Source organism: Candoia aspera, chromosome 4 (genome assembly GCF_035149785.1).
Source record: "Candoia aspera isolate rCanAsp1 chromosome 4, rCanAsp1.hap2, whole genome shotgun sequence".
Classification (NCBI taxonomy): Eukaryota; Metazoa; Chordata; class Lepidosauria; order Squamata; family Boidae; genus Candoia; species Candoia aspera.
Genome location: NC_086156.1, coordinates 76,737,550 through 76,757,030, shown reverse-complemented (window position 1 = coordinate 76,757,030; position 19,481 = coordinate 76,737,550). Strand labels below are relative to the sequence as shown.

At 42.1% G+C, this 19,481-nt stretch overlaps 1 protein-coding gene across 2 annotated transcripts; it reads left to right on the top strand.

Moving 5' to 3' along the window:
• Window positions 1-663: 663 nt before the first annotated feature.
• On the top strand, window positions 664-12,461 carry LRRC3C (leucine rich repeat containing 3C). Of its 2 annotated transcripts, XM_063300657.1 has the most exons (4): window positions 664-715; window positions 4,335-4,458; window positions 9,374-10,306; window positions 10,408-12,461. In XM_063300657.1, the coding sequence occupies exons 3-4, from the start codon at window positions 10,279-10,281 to the stop codon at window positions 11,097-11,099; spliced, it is 720 nt and encodes a 239-aa protein (XP_063156727.1). In that variant the 5' UTR covers window positions 664-715; window positions 4,335-4,458; window positions 9,374-10,278; the 3' UTR covers window positions 11,100-12,461. The 2 variants fall into 2 exon arrangements, with proteins under 2 accessions (XP_063156727.1, XP_063156726.1); XM_063300656.1 differs by having other exon boundaries at window positions 9,374-12,461.
• The last annotated feature ends 7,020 nt before the right edge of the window (window positions 12,462-19,481 follow it).

The window sequence follows — 19,481 nt, the reverse complement described above, 5'->3', positions numbered from 1 at the left end:
GCTCCTACCCCCCTCCCTACCTAAGCGGGAGGTTTCGCCGAGCTAAGGATAAAACTGTAGTTGCGCGGCGGTGTGTGTGTGTGTGTGTGTGAGTGTGAGTATAGGAGCGCGCGCTCTCTCTCTCGCTCTAGTGCCAGGCGGGGTTTTCAATCCCCAAAGGAGAGCGTCGCTCTCAGCGAAGGGGAAAACCCACCCTCGCTCAAACGCCCAGTGGCGGGAGGACGGGCACACACACACGCCGGTTCCACTGAGCAGCACACGTCTACCTTCCACCCCTCGGGAACCGCGACTTTCTCTCACTCCCTCCGACTGCGATTTCTCCTAAGCTGGCCAAATGCGGACAGAGGGGACCCGGTAGTGTCCGCCGCCCGCAGACATTCGCACAACGAGCCCATCCTTGACACGCGTGGCGGTGATCACCTGGCAAACTTCCCGCGGCTTGCCCGGGCGTGATGGGGGTCCTTGCGGAGGGCTGGGGTCGCCGGTTTCGGGTTCCGGGAGGCTCCAAAGCCTGCGGATTCAAGGGATAACAGAAAGAGAGGGGCGGGAGGGGGGAAGAAAGGGAGAAAAGCCGCAATGCCTGTTGCTTGGAAGGGGAGCGTGGCGGATTCTGAAGACGCCCCTTCCACCCATTCGACTTGTTTCTTCGCCCCTTGGGCTGCAGGTCTCCGGAGGACCGAGGAAGCCGGTGGCTGGAGGCAAGAGGCGACAGCAGGTGAGTCCCATCTACACACACCCCCGCCCCGCGCGTGTGGAGCAGACGAATGAGGCGGGCAAACAGGGCTCTCCGCCGTTGCTTTGCTGCCGGGCGGCCGAGGACGACCGAGGCCCCGTGCTTCCGAAAGCCCGAGACAGTTGCAGAAGGGCGGCGGAGGCGCTCGGCTGCAGCGAGAACGAGCTGGTGCAACTTTCCCGCATCGGTGAAAGTTGCATCTGAGGATGAACTCCTTTTTCTCCACTCCCCCAGCCCCCACCCAGGCAGACATGCACCTGATCTGGCATTTACTCAGGAGCAAGCAAGCAAGGACTCTGTTCCCTGGGAGCCGCTTGCTTCCGAGGAAATGCGTGGAAAATCGCAGTGACCTGGGCTGCACATCTTTGCTGGCTGGGAATCCTGCAGAGGAGCAATCGCGGGGCAATGGAGTCGCGCCGCAATCGGAGGCAGCTCTGGCTACTCAGACGGAACCCCCCGTGGGGCTTATGGCTCGATCGGCCGGCCCAGGATCGCAGCCTCGGCGATCATTAGAAGGGAGTGGGAAGCTCCGAGGGGGAAGACTTTTGAAGGGCCACGGTGGCTGGATTTTCCGGAGGGAGCGGGAAAGGGGTGTGTGATTTTTCGACTCTCCTTCAGAGACCCAGGTAAGACAGCCAGCTCCGGAATGGGATCCGAGGCCCGATCCAAGCAGGCTTCGTGTTTCCGCCTTTCTCTCGTCTGCTCCCTGGGCTTTCCTTATCGGAACTTCTAGGAACGACGTAGCGTATTGTGCTATTGTCAACTGAGGCTGGGGAATCTCCCACACTGAGCGAGCAGCGAGTGTGTGCGTGTGTGTCCGTACGCTCTCTGTTAGGAATGGAACTGCTCGGGTGCCCCCTGATGGCTTCCCTTCGTATAAAACATTTTATTTTCTTTTATAAATAAAAGATTATGGTTTTTTAACCTTAACTTGACGAAGGGCGGGCAGGGAAGAAATCAAGATTTTGGTCGTGAGCAAGCAGACTTGCACCTTCATAAGCACTTGGACTGATGGAAATCAGTGCTGCAACATAATTTAAGTCAGTGATTTTTCGTGGTAGGTTAAGACTTTTCAACCACTCTCCCTATTTTTGAGAACCTGGCTTTTCCATGTTCTGGCAAGCTTTGCTTATATTAAAAAGAAAAAAAAATATTACCTTGTGATCTATTTCATAGTAGCAAGTTAGAGGATAGACAGTTGTAGCCATTTCTTCTAGCTCTACATCAAAGTGTCAGGAGTGTGCGCGCACACAGACACACACACACATACCCCTTCTAAAATAATGAGACTGAATGGAATAGCAAGAATGAAATACAGTAACCTGAAATGCTACAGCAAGTTTTTTTAAAATGAAACATAGCATGCTTTTCTTCACTTCAGATTTGATTCTCCTCAGTGTAGCCTTCTCTAACCTGACTCTTCCCTCCCCAGATGTGTGGAGTCACATCCCCCAATATCCACTTCCTGCAAACCATAATGCTGGAGATAGGGGATATAGTCCAACATGTGGTGCGAGGTTGAAGAGGGATAGATTAGAATGATAGATTTGTAAATCATACGGCACAAACCTGATCCACATTTTTGCCATGCAGGTCTGCCAGACTTTCTCTATACATATACACGTACAGCATTAGTGTGCTGCTTCAGAAGATGGGCCGCTCTAATTTTTATACAGCCATCCTGGAGCAATATCCCTCTAGATTTTTTAGAAAAAGACCTCTTTATTTTATTGCATAGGACTTCGTTTCTGCTGATTAGGTCCACCCAGAAAGATGACATCAGAATAGCAGCAGCAGCAGCAGCAGGAAACTGAAAAGGGGGTGTGTAAAGATATGGTTCTGCTCTGCTACACCAAAATCTGCAGTTAGGTGTCTTCTGAAGTTAGGCTTAAAAAACAAACAAATCAGCAGAGGTGTGCATGCTGCAGTCTTAAGAAGTCTGGAATATCACACGACAAACATGCCAGGAAACATGGATGCTTTCCACTCTAGCTTCTCTGAGAGCTGTGAACAATGGCTACTTTGCGTGAAAAGTGCATACCTGTGCTGGGTCAGCTTCTTGATGACACTTGCAGAAATAAGGTTGTGCATGTTGTGTATATTAAGCAAAGAACCCCCCAAGCTCATGTTGCTGCTCAGGGCTTATTAAAGAGCTGGTTCGGACAGTAAGAATTTAGGGAAATTCTAAATGTTCAGTGCAGGTTATCGAAAACCTTTTTAAATGCCTCCCTTTTGTTTAAAAGGCTCCTGGGGTGATTTGCAACACTCATAAGGATACCAGGGCTAGCATTGGGTAGGACAAATGAAGTAATTTAGGCTGCAATGCTTTGCATTAACCTTTTCCTCCTTGGCTCCGGTCAGATCTGTTGGGACTGCAGCTCCCAGAATCCCAAACTAGCACAGCCCTGATGGCTCAGGAATTCTACAATTATAGTCCTATCACATCTAGAAGGCACCTGGTTGGGAAACAGTGGGATTTATTTTTGAATGGACTCACAGGGGCTTCTTTTCACTGTCATCACTTTAGTTAAATCATCAGTTCAGATGTATCTTACGTGAAATCCTGGAAAAAGCTTGGAAAAAAACAAAGGTCTTGACAGTGAAAGGACATTAATGTAGCAGCAGGCAAGGCCTTCCTGGGAAAGAATTACATGTATATTGCACCTTGAAAGGACCTTGTCTTGTCAGACCCACTTCACTTTGGGGGAGGGTGCTTAAAGACTGGCCTCATATTATTTGAGCAGGATCATGTGAGAAAAGATGGTCCTTTAAACATCAGGATCCTTGTCATCTCATGGGATTTAGAATACTGAGCAGCTGAAATTATTTGACACTCCTGTGATCACTCTACCTTGTGCCCATAATTTTCAGACTTTTGATTTTGTGTCCTCAAAAGGTTATGGTGCACACATAAGTCCCAGAGGCCCAGACTGAGGGGGAGAGTCTCTGTGTGTATAATCCAGAGCATACTTCAGAACGCTTCCATCTATTCCAGAGTGGGTAATCTCTGTGGTCCCAACAGTTGGGTTACGGCCATACATGGACATGCATGTAGTCCTTGAAACTCAGCATATAGACATTCATCTCCCCCCCTTCTTTTTCCCTCTTCCTCTCAGTAATTTTAGGCAAAATTCTGAGAGAAAGGAATGGAGCAGTAAGGTTACTTCTTCTGTAAACATTGCTTGCAGATTGAGGGGTTCCCATGATGAGAAGCCAAGAACTATTGCTTATCTACTGGTAGGAAGTGCCTACTGCCTTTAGCAGGTACAAGGTACTAATATCTTCCCTTGTGTCCCCAAGGAGAGATAGTAGGGTGAGGCACAGCATCACTGACATTATCATCTATGATGGATGGCAGTGTTACTGAGGACGCTCCACACGATCAGGTAGGATATCAATAGCTGTTGGAACAATTCTGCCACTCTCCTTCCTCTGTAAAAATGGGATATAGCTGGCGGGTCTGTACATCTGTCAAAAGTGAGTACCTACTGCTCTTCCCTTTTCATACATGGTGCTCTGTCTTAGCAGTTTTGTACTGTTCAGTTAGGATGCTTGTCTAGATTTGTATATGCTGTTCTGACTCTGCTGCTGCTATCTTCAGGGAACCTGGGCTCGAGCCTTCTCAGTGATGACCCTCCTCATTTGGAACAGCTCACCCCTGCATATCTGGACCACCCCCTCCTGCCCGTAAAAACATGGCTCTTCAGAAAGGCATTTGGAGATGAGTAAGATCATGCTACCCCCTATGGTGGCACATGGAATAGACTGATTATAATTGCACTACTTGCATTTTGCTTTTAATCTTATTCTATTAATATGGAAAGCCACTCAGTATGTCTGGAAATGCAGTGGCATACAAGCTGTTATAATAAATGTAGTAAATAAATATAGTTAAATGTTTAGAACTAAATTACTAGAGGATGTATACATTTAATATAATAGTATCAGCTGCTGAGGGGCCTAATACCCGAGTCACTGATGTTTGTCCTGAACCCCAGAAAATAAATCTACAGAGCTCTGTGTTAGAGAGTATTTTCCCTGAATGTCTGTTCACCTGACTCTACACAATGTAAATTAAATCCCAAATCCAATATTTTCAGGCAGCTATACAGGTACTTGCTTTCGGCTCACCCCTTTGAATATGTACACAAAAGCAATTAGTTAATTTTCTGTCTTCCCACAGTTTGTGGCACACTAAGGGTCTGAAATTTTTTTTAAAAAATGACCCAAATCCAGATCTGTCCCCCTCTTCACTAAAGAATATTACCTGATCACTTGAAAGCCATTCTGATTCATCACTGCTTATCAGATGAAGGCTACCAGATATGAGCTGCAAAAATGCAGATGATCCCTAGAGGGCAGCCAAGGGTTTGTTTTTATCTCCTGGTCCTCAGGGGTTTTGCAGCTCAGATCTGGTAGGCTTAGTCCAGCCTTTTTCAATCTTTTGACCCTGGAGGAGCCCTTGAAATATTTTTCAGGCCTCGGGGAACCCCTGCACATTCAGGCTCAAATATAGGCCACAGGTTACAAAATTATATTCCTTTCATGTGTAGGCCTATATATACAGTATTCATTAACAGTGTTCTTAAACTAAAAAAAAAAAATGAAACTTACCTCTTTAATGTGAAGTTGCCCGAATTTGACATAATTTTTTGAATAAATTGTGATCTCCCAGGGAACCCCTATTGACCTCTCACGGAACTCTAGGGTTCCACAGAACCCTGGTTGAAAAACCCTGGCCTAGTCATTAGAGGTTTTTCCACCGTTCCTATTTATGTATTCAGCTAAAAGTAAAGGGCCAGGCTAATACATTCTCTTTCTATTGTAGTTTAATTGTTGCTTTTAAATATAGAGGAAAAATGATTCTATTTTAATGAAGAGTTCTCATTTGGCCAATAGTCTTCTTCCATCAAAATGAGTAGAATCCATAGAATACTCTCAGTTTCTCCTTCGACGCTGGGAGCCACTCAGCTCCCACCTCAAGTCCAGCTCCTGTGCTCTTTTCTCCATGCAAGGTCCTGCTCACCCAGCTAGGCCCCAACTCTCCCCCTGACTCTATCAGTAGTTTCAGTTCCTTAGACCGAATCATATAAATGCTCTGCTGCAAATGGTTGTCCTGACTGGCTAAGGTCTCTTTAAACAAATATCTTGAAAAACAAGGAAGTACAATGGACAATATACTTTATGTGTGAAAACTGTAATTTCCTAGACCTGAAGCCCCCTAATGTATGACACTTGAATAATTTCAAAAGGGCTTGCTTTAAAGCAACCCTTGGTAATCAGACTCCCTAATTGGCCAGTCTACCATAGGCAGGAATCTCTCATCATTCTGGATGCTCTTAGGCACAACAACCCATCATTTATAAAGGCTGAAACACTCATTGAATCTCTTTCATCGTTTAATGGGATGGCCTTTTTGACAAAAGTTCCATTTTCATGAAAGGGAGGAAAGACCCAAACAACTTTGCTTGGTTCTTTTGATGGAATTCTAGACTCAAGACCTTTTATAGCTCTGCCATAAGATAATTCTTTGAAAGCCCACAGGACCTCTCCCTCTCTGGCCCATTGAGTAGATCTGGAAAGCCTGCTAGGCTGTTCCACTGATTGCATAGTTCTCATTAAGAAAGTATGGAGTATTATATATGCTGCAACATTTTGCTTCCTAACCATGTTGTACACATATTCTTTCCTTCCTTTTCTTAAAGAAAAGTTACTAATATTCTCAGCATCCTTAGAGGTAAAAAGATGAAGAAATATAAGCAGTGTCTGATGAAATTTTGGAAGCTGGTATTCAGTGAGGTGCATTGGGGGTGATCTTTAACCACTGATTCCTGATTACAAACTCTAATACATAGCACTAACTCTTAAGTCTGATTTATTTGGTTTTGGTGTAGTGTATTATATGGACCCAGACGTTGTGGTTGATAAATCATGCTTTCAGGCTTTGTATGTTATAAAAATACAACAGAAAAATGTGGCATATTTAACTATAATACTAAGGTCTGGCTTAGCACGGTATATGCACCAAGTATTAGAGAATTCAATGAAACAGACAAGGATTTCCCCCTTTTATATCTTCTCTGTCTAAGGCTAGAACTTATGGCAATCTTGGGGTGAGGTTGGATCAGTAGATATGACTTCGCACATTTTTTTTCAAATTAGGGGGAGGGAACAAATTCTGAAATGGGTATGTTAATTCCTCTGTTTATTATATATACTATTTTTATTTAAAAATAGTAAATATTTTTATTTAAAAGAGCCTTGTGTGGCACAGGGGGGTAGGTGGCAGTATTACAACCGAAACTCTCCCCACGACCTGAGTTCGATCCCAGTGGAAGCTGGATTCTTGGGTAGCCAGCTCAGGTCAACTCAGCCTTCTTCTATTCCTTCCAAGGTTGGTAAAATGAGTACCCAGTTTGCTGGGGATGGTGACGACTGGGGAAGGCAATGGCAAACCGCCCTGCTATAGTCTGCCAAGAAAACATCACAAAAGCGGCATCCCCCCAAAGGGTCAGACATGACTCGGTGCTTGCACAGGGGACCTTTCACCCTCTTTTTCCCCCACATTTTTATTTACTTGCTTATTGTAAAAGGTTTCTGGATGATGCACATGTGATAGATGTTTCAATCTGATTTACAGCTGTGTATCTGAGATTGTTCTGGACATAGTAGTGAGTGGTTTATGCTCAGAACTGGACAGCGAACATGTATCTCTGCTGGTTCTGCTGTTCTGTCTTATCTCCATGCAATTTAACATAGAGGTGAAACCACTTGGAGAGTTTGCAGCCACCCATATGGTGAGGATACCCAGTTATGCTTCCCTTTTCCACTGAAATCCAATAAAGTTGTTCCAAGTTCTGAACTGGTATCTGGTGTTTATAGTAGCTCAAATGAGGGCAAACACATTAAAGCTTAATTCAGACAAGAGAGATGCTCTTGGTTACTTGATAGGCAGTGACATTTCTGTGCAGGACAAAGGTTGAAACAGGCACGTGGGTATATTTCACAAACAGCTTATTTGATGCCAGTGGAGCTGGATCTTCCTCCTAGCAGGTTTCCTTTTTCTGCTAATGGTTGCCCTCCCCAACTCATCCACAAAACCAACTGATTGCTTTTTTCCCCTTAAGAATTTATTTTGGAATTTACAAAATATAGTGTGGATGATCTAAACTTTCTGATTCTACCTGTGTCTCTCTTAGAATTATTCAAAATACAGTCTCTCTTCATACAGAGATACTTGGATTATGTCATCCTTAGCTAGGAGGGAGGGGGCCTTGCCCCTATTTCTTTATTTAAAATATGTCAGAATGGCCCTGTATTCAGAAGCAATGGTCTAATCGTTTCTTCTTGTGTAAGCGTATCATCTGTAGGTTCCCCAAATAAATTATGCATCTTGCCCACAGATCTGGCAATTTTAGACAGAAGGCCTACTCAAGGGATGGTGCTTATGGACATCTTCCCCACCCATCAGGCTCCCTGTGCAGCTGATTTTTTAAAAGATTCTTTTACTTAAATAGAAGTTAAATGGGAATCTGACCTGTTGCAAAGCAAAGCGGCAGCCTCCAGCCTAATTTTATTTCCAAGAATGCCTCTTGGCCCCCTTGGCATTTTTAGAAAATAAAATTGATAGGTGACTGCCACCTGCCCAGAAAAAAAAGATGGAGGTAAGTTATGGTGGTAAACATTCTGTAGGGCAAGAGGAGTTGGCGGAAAATATAACCCTCTGTTGTGTAACTGATGTGGTCCATCATGGCAACCAGTTTGTGAAGAGTACCCATGACAGCCATTTGAAAAGAGTGCCCACAAAATGCTCTTGGGATTCCAAGTTTGTTTCTTTCTAACCCAATGTTTCTCAACCTTGGCAACTTTAAGATATGTGGACTTCAACCCCCAGAATTCCCCAGCCAGAATTCCAGAATTCCATGCAGAATTCCATGCTGGCTGGGGAATTCTGGGAGTTGAAGTCCACATATCTTAAAGTTGCCAAGGTTGAGAAACACTGTTCTAACCTGTTAAATGTCTCCTGCTTCATCTCAGAATGACACTTACGAGTATGCCCAGTCCCCTGTGCTCAACTGGAGAGTGGAATGGGTAACTGCAACTTCTCAACAAAACATGTTTTGGGTAGCATGGGGAGAATCTTCATACCACAGTGGATGTGCAGTGCTTTACATCCTGGTCATTATCACAATGGATTTATGTTACGGTTACATTCTGCTAACCTACAACATATCCTTTGGCTGTTCTAACAGGCTGCCTGTGCTATGCTTTCTTCAAGCCAGCTAATTCTTCTGTCAAAAAGAATAGAGGCCTCTGCTCTAGAGCCTCAATGACAGTTAAAGGCTGATTTGGGTCACGTTCTCAGTTCCCGGTTTAGTCATCTGAGCTGATGTAGATTTCATCTGCAACCAGGACAGGGTTTGTCATCTGCTAGGTGGTGGAATTCAATACCCTGGTGTGGAATTTAGTAGTCAGTGATCTCGCCAGAAGCTTGCATTTTAAAACATGGCATTGTTAATAGAATTACACTGTCCTTTATTTATTTATTTATTAATTTAGTTGATTTATATCCCACCTTTTGTAACAGGAGTTGAAGGCGGCATATGTAGTGTTATCTCCTTCTGTTTTTCCCCACAACAGGAACCCTGTGAAGTAGGTTGGGCTGGGAGAAAATGACTGGCCCAAAATCACCCGGTGAACTTCCATGGGCTGAAGGTGGATGAGAACAAGGAGGTCTTATTAAGATGTATTTGGGAACTTCACAGGTTCTCAAGCTAAGTTGGAAAATGTGGCATTAGGCATATTAAAAACAAAAGTGGTGTTCCATATCTGCATCTATAGTCACTCTGGGGTTTTTTTGCTGGAAAAATGTAACAGACGGATAACTGTCAATAAATTAATAGAGTACATGGAGGTGCATGCCATGCACCTGCACATATATTTTATTCATCTTACTTATTGAGTGCACATTACACTAAGTCATCCTACTCAGTGAATGGGGCTGTGCTCTTTACTATCTTAGACCTGTCCCACAAGGCCAATCAAGGTCCCAAGCTTGCCTAAAATTTCATGTGTCATACAAACTCTTCCTGGTTAGCAGAACTTAGAATTTGAACCAAAGTTTCAAATTCCAGTTCCTCTTAATAGAAAGTGACAGTCTGGGTTCACAGGACAGGCTCAAACTTAAGTAAGCCTTGGGGCTTGATTAAAGGGCCATATGGGATGGGATGAGCTCCAACTACCCAATTAATTATACAAGGTGACTTAACATTTGTGTAAATGCACAATCAAGTAATGAGAGGCACTCCATTTGGTGGTGGATACTTTCCACTTTTGCACTTCACTTTTGTCCAGTGTGAGTCAAGTGTTCATTAATATAGAAATATTCTCAAAACACATACCTTTGTTTGGATGGTGGAAGTTCTGATGATTAAGTGTTGGTTCATACCTAGCTTTCCCCCGCCTGTTCTGTCTTCCACAGATAGCACTCCTTAAGTCATATTCTCCAAGACTTCCTAAGAAACAGAAACTACCAGAAGGAACAGATGACAGAGTGGATACACAGTTACCCAGGTGCCCCAATATGCCTTTTCTGGACTGGTTCCTCTACCACTCAGTTGCCATGTGGTTGCTCCTCCAGAGTTTTGTTCTGATGGCCTTTTGTTTTCACTCAGCCACCACTTTTCCCAAGGGGTGCTACCCCTCCACTGAAGATGGCTTCAAAACTTTCCGCTGCAGTAAAGCTCAACTTACAGTTATCCCAAAAGATATACCCAATGATACCAACAAGTTATATTTGGATTATAACCAGATTTCTTTCCTGCCTAATGACGCCTTCCAACATTTGCCACTTCTGGTAGAACTAGACTTGTCCCACAATGTCATAAGTCGCATGGAAGTTGGAGTCTTTAGGGGCTTGTCAGAGAACCTGCATTCACTGGACTTGTCTTCTAACAAGTTAGTATCAGTCAATAAAGATGTCTTCAGTGCATTAAAAGCCAAAGCCAACTTATCCAACAATCCTTGGCTCTGTGACTGCACGCTCCAGCAGCTCATTGAGAGAGTAGAGCTGGTTGCTGGTACCTCTGATGGGATTGTGTGTGATGCCTCTGAGCGGAAGGAGCACATTGGCAAGCCTTTTCTACAGTTGATTGGAGACATAGATTTCTGCAACATCTATAAAAGGACCACAGACATCGCCATGCTAGTCACCATGTTCGGCTGGTTCGCCATGGTGATCTCATATTTAATCTACTATGTCCGGCAGAATCAAGAGGATGCCCGACGACACTTAGAGTATCTCAAGTCCTTGCCCAGCAAGCAGAAGAAGTCAGAAGAGTCATCTACCATTAGCACTGTAGTGTGACCAAAATTAAAAACCAAAACCGTCTCACTCTTCCACATCCCCAGTAAACTATTGTCCATTGGAGTAGATAGGTTTTACATCTACTTCAGGTGGATCATGTCTGCTAGATGCTTGAATGCACAATGGCTGAAGAGACTGTTATTTAAAAAGAATGAAATTTTTAAAAGACTTAAGGAGGTAAGGCCTTGCTTATATAAAAGGCCTCTCTTACTTTCATTCCTGAGCAATGAAAAACACAAATAATCATAAAGGCATAGCCATGGTTGAATTCATTGGCACAATTCAGTGTATGGAATAGTGCCATATTATGTATCAGTTATTTCTCAGTCCTGCGATGGAGGCACCATCACACCCAGACTTTGCAAAACCTGGCTCTCAACTTGTACTATTCCGTGCCAGGAAATCCTGGAGGAAGTTCCCATCATTCTAGGGATGCCAAGAATTGGGAGTGAGATGATTCTGTTGCTTTCTCTTGTTCTCACAAGGGTTTTACTGTAGCCCCAACTAGCTGGAGTCAAGAGCAAGCTTCCCCAACCTGGCACCCACTAATTGTGTTGGACTTTTAGGAGTTGGCCTACACAGTGGTAGGGCTCTAGGTTTGGCGAGGGCAGAAGAAGAGAAATTACTAACTGCTAGAAGACATGTGAGCCTGTTATTCAGGTGCAAATTCCCCCCTCATCTAAATGCTGAACCTTTTCTTTGAACACACGTTAATAGCCATTGCTGGTTCCCCTCTTCAGTGTTTCATATCAGAAATGTTTTTTTAAATAAATCTTTCTTATTTGCAGGAATCCATTAGGGAATCCATTAGCACCTTAAATACAGAATGGGAGGGACAGAAAGAAGGGTCAGTGCTCTGAAGTTTCAAGCCGTTCTCGCAATTTTTGCTGCTCTGTTAAGGTTCCTTATGGGGCCTGCTGAGAGATGGAAGATCTCAACTGAAATGATGTAGCAGAAATTCAGAAAAGGACACAGAAGTCCCCATACTGACTTTCAAGGAATACAAGGAAACATCCATAACCACCTTGATTCAGAGAACAGCAGGAATAGCAAAAGCTGCACACAAGATATCGGCTTCTGTAGCCAGGTCAGGCTGGTTCCGCAGGTGTGTACACAGCTACTTAGTGCTTAGGGGGAGAGGTCCTGACAGGTAGCACGTGATTTCACATGCATTGATCGCATGGCTTGGTGAAGTCTTATCCCAGGTAAGCAGCCTTGTTTGTAGCAATGAATTCTAAGAAAATGGTTTCTACTGTGCTGTGGCTTCACTGGATCAGTGTGACTGTGTTTTTTACTCCTTTTCTTTCTTGTTACAAATGGCTGCATCATGACACTAGTAATAGAGGACTTCAAAAAACCTCACAGTTGAGAGCTTTGATCATTCTGATGAAATAACTTATTAGAAAAATAACAATTATTACACAGAAATTATCAACCAATAGCCAACATTATTTATCTGGGCACCTATAAGCAAAATATGTCACATGACCAAGAAATGTATAACATATATCGTTTTTTTTTCTTCTCCCAAGGGGAACACTACACATTTTCTTTGGCTAAGTTTTTTTGGACTTAAGAAAACAAAACATTTGGAAATTCAAAGACATGTCAGTTTTTAAAATGGATCAGTTTTTAAAATATAATCTGTAGCAATAGCTGGATATCCATTTTGCTGGAATGCTTCACTTCTGCTCATGAATATGGACTTGTGGATCACTCATATAAATATTTGGATAAGTAGTCAAATATGAGCTGGAAGTTACATCTATATGTAAGGTATAGAATAGAATAGAATAATGAGGGTTATGTTCTTTGATACATTTTTTAAAAATGAAAACAGTTCCAGAACCAAATTTGAAAATAACTTAACTGGATTCCAAAAGGGCATTGTTTTCTTTCCATTGGTCAGAACCAGAAATATGAACCTGTGAAACAGGAAAGGAGGGGAAGCAATTCCCACCTTGAATTTTGTTACTTCTTCCCACCTGGAAATGGTCTGCTTGTGTGAATAAGAATCCAATGCTTGATCAGTGATTTTAAAAAAAAGTTTGTTTTTACAACAGCTTTCCTCAAACCAGCATCTTCCAGATGTGTCAGGCTACAACCCCCACCAGTCTCAACATGTAGCAGGGCTGGGGATATTAAGAAATGCAGTCTTACATACTTGGTGCCTGCCAGGACTCTGGATCACACTGGAACTCCAATACTGTTATGATGGAATTCATCCTCTGTGGTCAGCATTGTTGAAATGAGGCCACTAGCTGTATTGCTGGTCCTTGATGCCCATCTATTCTTCCTGCCTGTTTTCATGAATATAAGCCAGATATTCTTAGATCTCAGCTGTGATGCCCTCCATATCTCCAGTTATCTGAAATGTAGGAATTGACATGGGTGAGATCCCCACATTGTGCTACTCACATGAGTAGATTCTCCTTTTGAGGGAAACAAAATTACCCAGAGCTGATGCTTGCAGTGGGCCCAGCTAAGACATAATGTCCGTAGAAAGTGTAATCTGATGTCTCCTGCTACCCAACTTCGCACCACCTTTATATACACCAATGTGCCATTTTGAAGGGTTGTTTTGTCAAGACTTCCCCAAATACTGGAAGAAGCAAATGTGGAGGACTTCAGGGAAGTATGCCAGGCTTGGGAGACTGTTTCTACTTACTCCGGATCTTGAGGATCTTAATATTGGAGATGGAGCCGTAGGCAAAGGAACCATCTGTGTGGCATATCATTCAAGACTGCCGTTATGACCTGGAGGTCCACCTGTATTCCTCATGTGCCTACCTGGTTTGTACTTGAGGGAATTCTACCCTGCCAGATTACTAGACCATGTTACACTCTGCTCTGGCCCATGAGGGTAAGAGGTAGAGGTTGCATCCACCTGCCATACTCTCAAGTGCCCTTCATTGAGAGCTTGCCTCCTCAAGAGCTTTATGGTCTGGTTTTTCAGGGCAGAGCTTTCTGTGGGTGGGCATTTTTTATTTGCAAGTCCTACCTACTTTGTAACAAAATTCTTCCCTTGATCTTCAAGAGGCTCCGTCTTCTGTTTCTTTACCAATAAAAGCCGAAACGCCTTCGTTGGAAGAAAGAGATTGTGCTGCTGTTGTGTACCATCAAACAGAAGGGGCATTGGTCACCAAATGTTTTATGTGAGGATCCAGATAAGAGCTGACCTGCCACCATGACCAAGTATTGAGGAAACACAGGATGAGAAGAACGTACGCGCTCTCTTTCTCCGTTGATAAGCAGCCTTATGCCTTGAGCTTTTCAAACTTAGTACCTCTTCTCTACATTCCCAGTATACAGTTGGACTCCTCTAACAGGATGCTGGTAGTTTACAAAGAGCTGCGCACAAAGAAAATCTTGAGAAATCAGAATGCTCACTGAAACCTTTACACATGCACAAAAGGGGGAAAACAAAGAGTTATGTAATAATCAAAATATTTCCTGTTCTCCCTCCACCAACAATGTTACTTACTTAACTTTCTTTTCCCATGAAAAAAGATAAATAAACAACAATTAAGCAGGATGTATTGGATGGTGCCATGATGTTCTTGTGTCTCTGGAAGAGGTCCTTGTTTTCACACAGCTGATCTGATCAGGGATGAGCCCAGATATTTGGGTTCCTGCAGTGGGTAAGATAGATAGATGATAGATAGATGATATTTGATATAGATAGATGATGATAGAGAAAGAGAGATTTTGTAGTGCCCTTAGTTATAAGCACATACCAAATTCAAAATACTACTAAATATTGATATAAATGTCTCTTGTTTGTGCTCCTTAGCATGGGCTTCAATCTTAAGCAGAAATCTGTGGTCTGGGGGAACTCTTCCATTCATGGATAAGACTGAACTATTGGAGGACCTATTGGTGTCAGGGACACCTTTGTTCTCAAATTTTTTTTTTTTAAGATCCTATTTGTGGCACCTCATTCTGCGGAGTTGTGGCTATTCCATTTCATTCCCCACTTGTAGACCAGATTTATTAGAAAGGCAGGATAAAAGTGCCTTAAGAAAGCAAAGAAAATAATTTTAAGATTTATTCTGAATCTGAGTATGTAACTTTCCTGCTGGAAAGGCATGGATCTTCTGACTGCTCCAAAAAAGTCTACAAAGAGAAGAACATGTCAATTTCATAAATAGGAAAATCAAGTCAAGTACATTTGTATTGGCATTGTGAAACTGATTAAGTTAATACGAATTGTGCAGATTAGTTTTTCTCAAAAAATCAGGTTAAGAAATTGGATAAAGCACATGGTGGGTGGAGTGGGGGAGATGAGAAGAAAAAGGTAACCTGATCTTTGTTTCTACCAAGGAGCTGGTAGACAAGAAAGGCTTCCTATCTTAAAAAAAAAAATTGTTGAGTGATGGAAGAAAGATGGTGTGAAGCCGCATAGTTTCCAGACAGAAAATGAAAGAACGCTTTATAACATAGATGGCAGCAACAACTGGATCTTAAAATGCATAGCCCTCATTTACTAGATATATTAATCATCATACTGTCATGTGTATGCTAAACAATCGCATTTTGGAAAACTACTGCCATTGCTAGCATCCCACACACAATAGTGTAGACCTTGCCAGAGGCTCAAATCCCACTTGATATTACCCCAGTACCAATCAGGTGAGGGAACTACTTTGCTACAAAAAACAAAGACCTTCAACAGCCTCTTTCCTGGAGTTGTTGCCTTAGCACTGCGACTGGAAGTTTTTATAGAGGACCTGCTAACTCTACTTCTTCCTGGAGATGTTCAGGACCAGGATCTGATTCATTCATGGAGCTTGTTTAGTGAATAGTGCTGGTAGATGGGTGGCTTCAGTCAGCTAGTTGTAAGGGCATCGTAAGATCATAATTTTGGCCCTGACCCCTCATAGCCACAGCTCCTGGGGCCTCATGACTGTCTAGTGCTGGAATGAGTGTCCAGTCAGGGCAGAGGAATCCCTAAGACATCCCTTGTGTTTAGCTGGGCCTTAGCAGAGGCATGAGTGGTTAGGTCCTCATTTTTAGAAGTGGTCAGGCAAGATTAACTACTTCACTCAGCTCTTTCTTGGATAAAAATGCACTATGGCTGAGTTCCAACTCTTGGTGGGTCTGGAAAGATGTAGTCATATTCTGAGTTACTAAATGCCTCCCCAGCTTCCTTTTAAAAAAATAGAGTTCAAGGTTTAGAAACAAGATAATACTACCCTGCTTTCAGTCAAGAATGTGTAATACTACCTTATCCTTGAATGAATAAAACAGTAACAGCCATTGGGGGGTTGTGAATGGGAGAACAAGGTCATAATCAGAGCCCCTGTGATAAGGTTACCACTTTCTTCCTCATTGCTTGGGTCTGAGCCTGCAGAATTCCCAGTTAACATGGCATAAGTCATGCTGTCTTGAAAATCTAGGAACTGTAATTTCAACTCATTTGGAGACCAACAGGCCCAGGAAGGCTGTATTATGGCTTTGCTATCAGATTAATATGGTGCAATAAACTGAGTTGAATGTAGGGATATTAGGATCTACAAAAATGTGCTTCATTCTAATTATTACTTTGTCAGGAACTAGTTGTACAGTCTAGCTTTGTTTTTTAAGGATTTAAAAAATATTTTTTTTCCCAGACCAAATAGAGGTGGAAAGGGATGGAATTTGTATTTTACATTTTTGAGACAACCAAGGGGTGTCTTCCAGGATTAATTAGCCTTTAAAAATCTCACTCTAACACATCTTGAAATGTCATTCCAGGGAGTAATGTGAAGGCAGTTATCCTCTGGGCCAAGAGGCTGGTACCAAGCTGAGATTTTGAAAGCTGGAGGAGAACTCCCTGGCTGTTTTATTGATTGATTCTGTGCTATCAAGTTGGTGTTGATTCTTAGTGACTACATAGATAGGTTTTCTCCATGATGATATGTCCCTAACCTGGTCCTTCAGATCTTCCAAGGGTGCATCCATTGCCACTGTAACTGATCTAACCTTCTGCTGGTCATCCTCTGCTTCTCTTTCCTTCTACCTTTCCCAACATTAAAGCCTTTTCTAGACAGTGAGATCTTCACATAATGTGTCTGAAGTAGGATAATTTGGTTATTTGTGTCATGAGATCCTGAGTAAGAGCTCTGGGTTGATTTGTTTGATGATCCATTTGTTTGTTTTCTTGGTTGTTCATGGTATTCTCAGGAGTCTTCTCCAACACCAAATTCAAAAACATCAATACTCTTTTTATCTTGCTTATTATACTGTACACTTTAAAAAACTCAGTCCTTCTTTGAAGAATGAGTGACTAATATAGGATGGGAAAGATCAGCTGATGCTGTACAAGAATTGGGCTGTTGCAACAAGAGAAATTTGTACACCAAATTGTTGCACAAATATCATTTGAACTGTGCAACATCAGAGCAAGTTCAACTGTAGTTTAACACACTGTTTTAAGTATTATTTAAGGACAACTATGGATACTTGCAGCCACAAGTATCTATCTATCTATTAAACTATTAGGCTGCTCTGAAAAATAATGGGTGTAGGTTTGGAGCCTTCGGCATTGAATTTTTGGGGAATATGCTTATTACAGCTGGAATGGAAACAGCTATTACCATAATTTCCCCACAAATGAAGAATAGTTGGGTAAGTTAAGGGAAGTCAAGGAAACAATTACTTCAACTTTTTCTTCAAGAATATAAATATTTATTAGAAAAGATACAATTTCTGAACTGCCATGAGTGTAAATGTATTTGGTGAATTAATTGCCAGTACTTTTTTTAATGTTATAATTCTTAAGAGAGGAAGAGATGGAAATTATGATCTGTGCTTCTAAAGGAGTAACTACGGAAGTGAAACAAGGTTCTCTATAAATCCAGTCTAAGTAAAGAACAATACTTCCCAAATTATCTCTGCCTGGGATTCTCTTCTCCCAGTCAGACTTGTGTTCAGTGTTTTGGCATTAAATAGCCCTTCCCGGCTTGGCCCCTTCCAGATGTTGACTGCAGGTAAAAGGATTTTAGCCCAAATATTTGGAGGCCACTAAGATGGGGATGTATGTTATGTCATGAGCCAGATTCACAGACAATCATAATCATTCCACCAATCAAGTAATTAATGTGTGTATACTACTAAACAATCCTGAAACAGTCATTATACAATAATGATAAAATAGGATAAAACCAGGATAAATAAAAAGAAGGAAAAATATCCCATAAAAATACAGATGTTAGGAAGAGCTAATAGCAGATGGAAGGCCAACGTAAAATATTGGGCTGTACAGATCTTGTACATAAAATGTATCAGCATTGGAGTCTGCTTTATCACAAAGGGTGATATGATGAACCAAATGTATAACATGCTTTGTGGTTCCCACAATGCACAAAACTAATAATTATGGCTTAGGGTTATGTTATGTGTTAAGCAGGCCACTAAATTGTTCTGTATATCTTGGTTTAAAAGAATCCTAGCTTTACATTATAAGTGAATACTGGTATAGATTTAAATCCTATTTTATAGTTATCGTACAATGACTGTTTCAGGATTGTTTAATACACTGACTGTAGTGTGGCTGATTTAGAGAATCTGCTTTACAGAATGGTGACATCAGATGCCTTCAGAGAAATGATTTTTTCCAGGAACTGGCAGCATTGTTCCGAAGAGAGGTGAATTGAACTTCTATTCTGTTTATTGCAATAAATAAAAGATCAACAAAGGGTGTTTTCTTTTTCAATTAGAAAATTATAACAACACTGCATTTGACAAATGGCTCTCTGATGGAGAACTAATCATAACATTTCCTACCTCAGACCATTCTGTATCTCAGCTTTCCTCAACCTGGGGACCTGTCAGATATCTGTATTTCAACTCCCAGAATCCCCCAGCCACTATGGCCACTTCTGAGAATTCTGGGGGTTTAGTCCACACATCTGGAGAGCATTCAGACAGAAGAAGTCACTTCTTCCTCAGTCATGACATTCTTTTAACAATATCAGGGTTGCCATTCCATCAGCATTCCCTATTCCTTAAAGGATGGAATACTGATCCTGATGACTGTCATTATAAAACAACTCTGCAACTTTAATTAATATCTGAGCTTTCTGATTTTCCTCCTCTTACCTCTTCTCTTTTATCTTTTTGTGTTATTGTTTAGACTGTACTCCTGGGAACAGGAACTGTCTTACTTTTCTTATCTGTAGTTCAGCTGGTTTTAGGAGCCTTTTCAGCTGAAAAATAAAGTGTCAACTTTATTTGGATTTAAAATATTTATAGCCTATCTACTATCCAGTGGATCTTGTAATGGATGAAAATGCTCTAAAGAAATAATACACATTAATCAATTATAAACATGCACTCCACATTAACTAGGTACTCTAGGAGTTTCCGAAATAATGGATCCTGGGGCTTGACAAGTGTGAT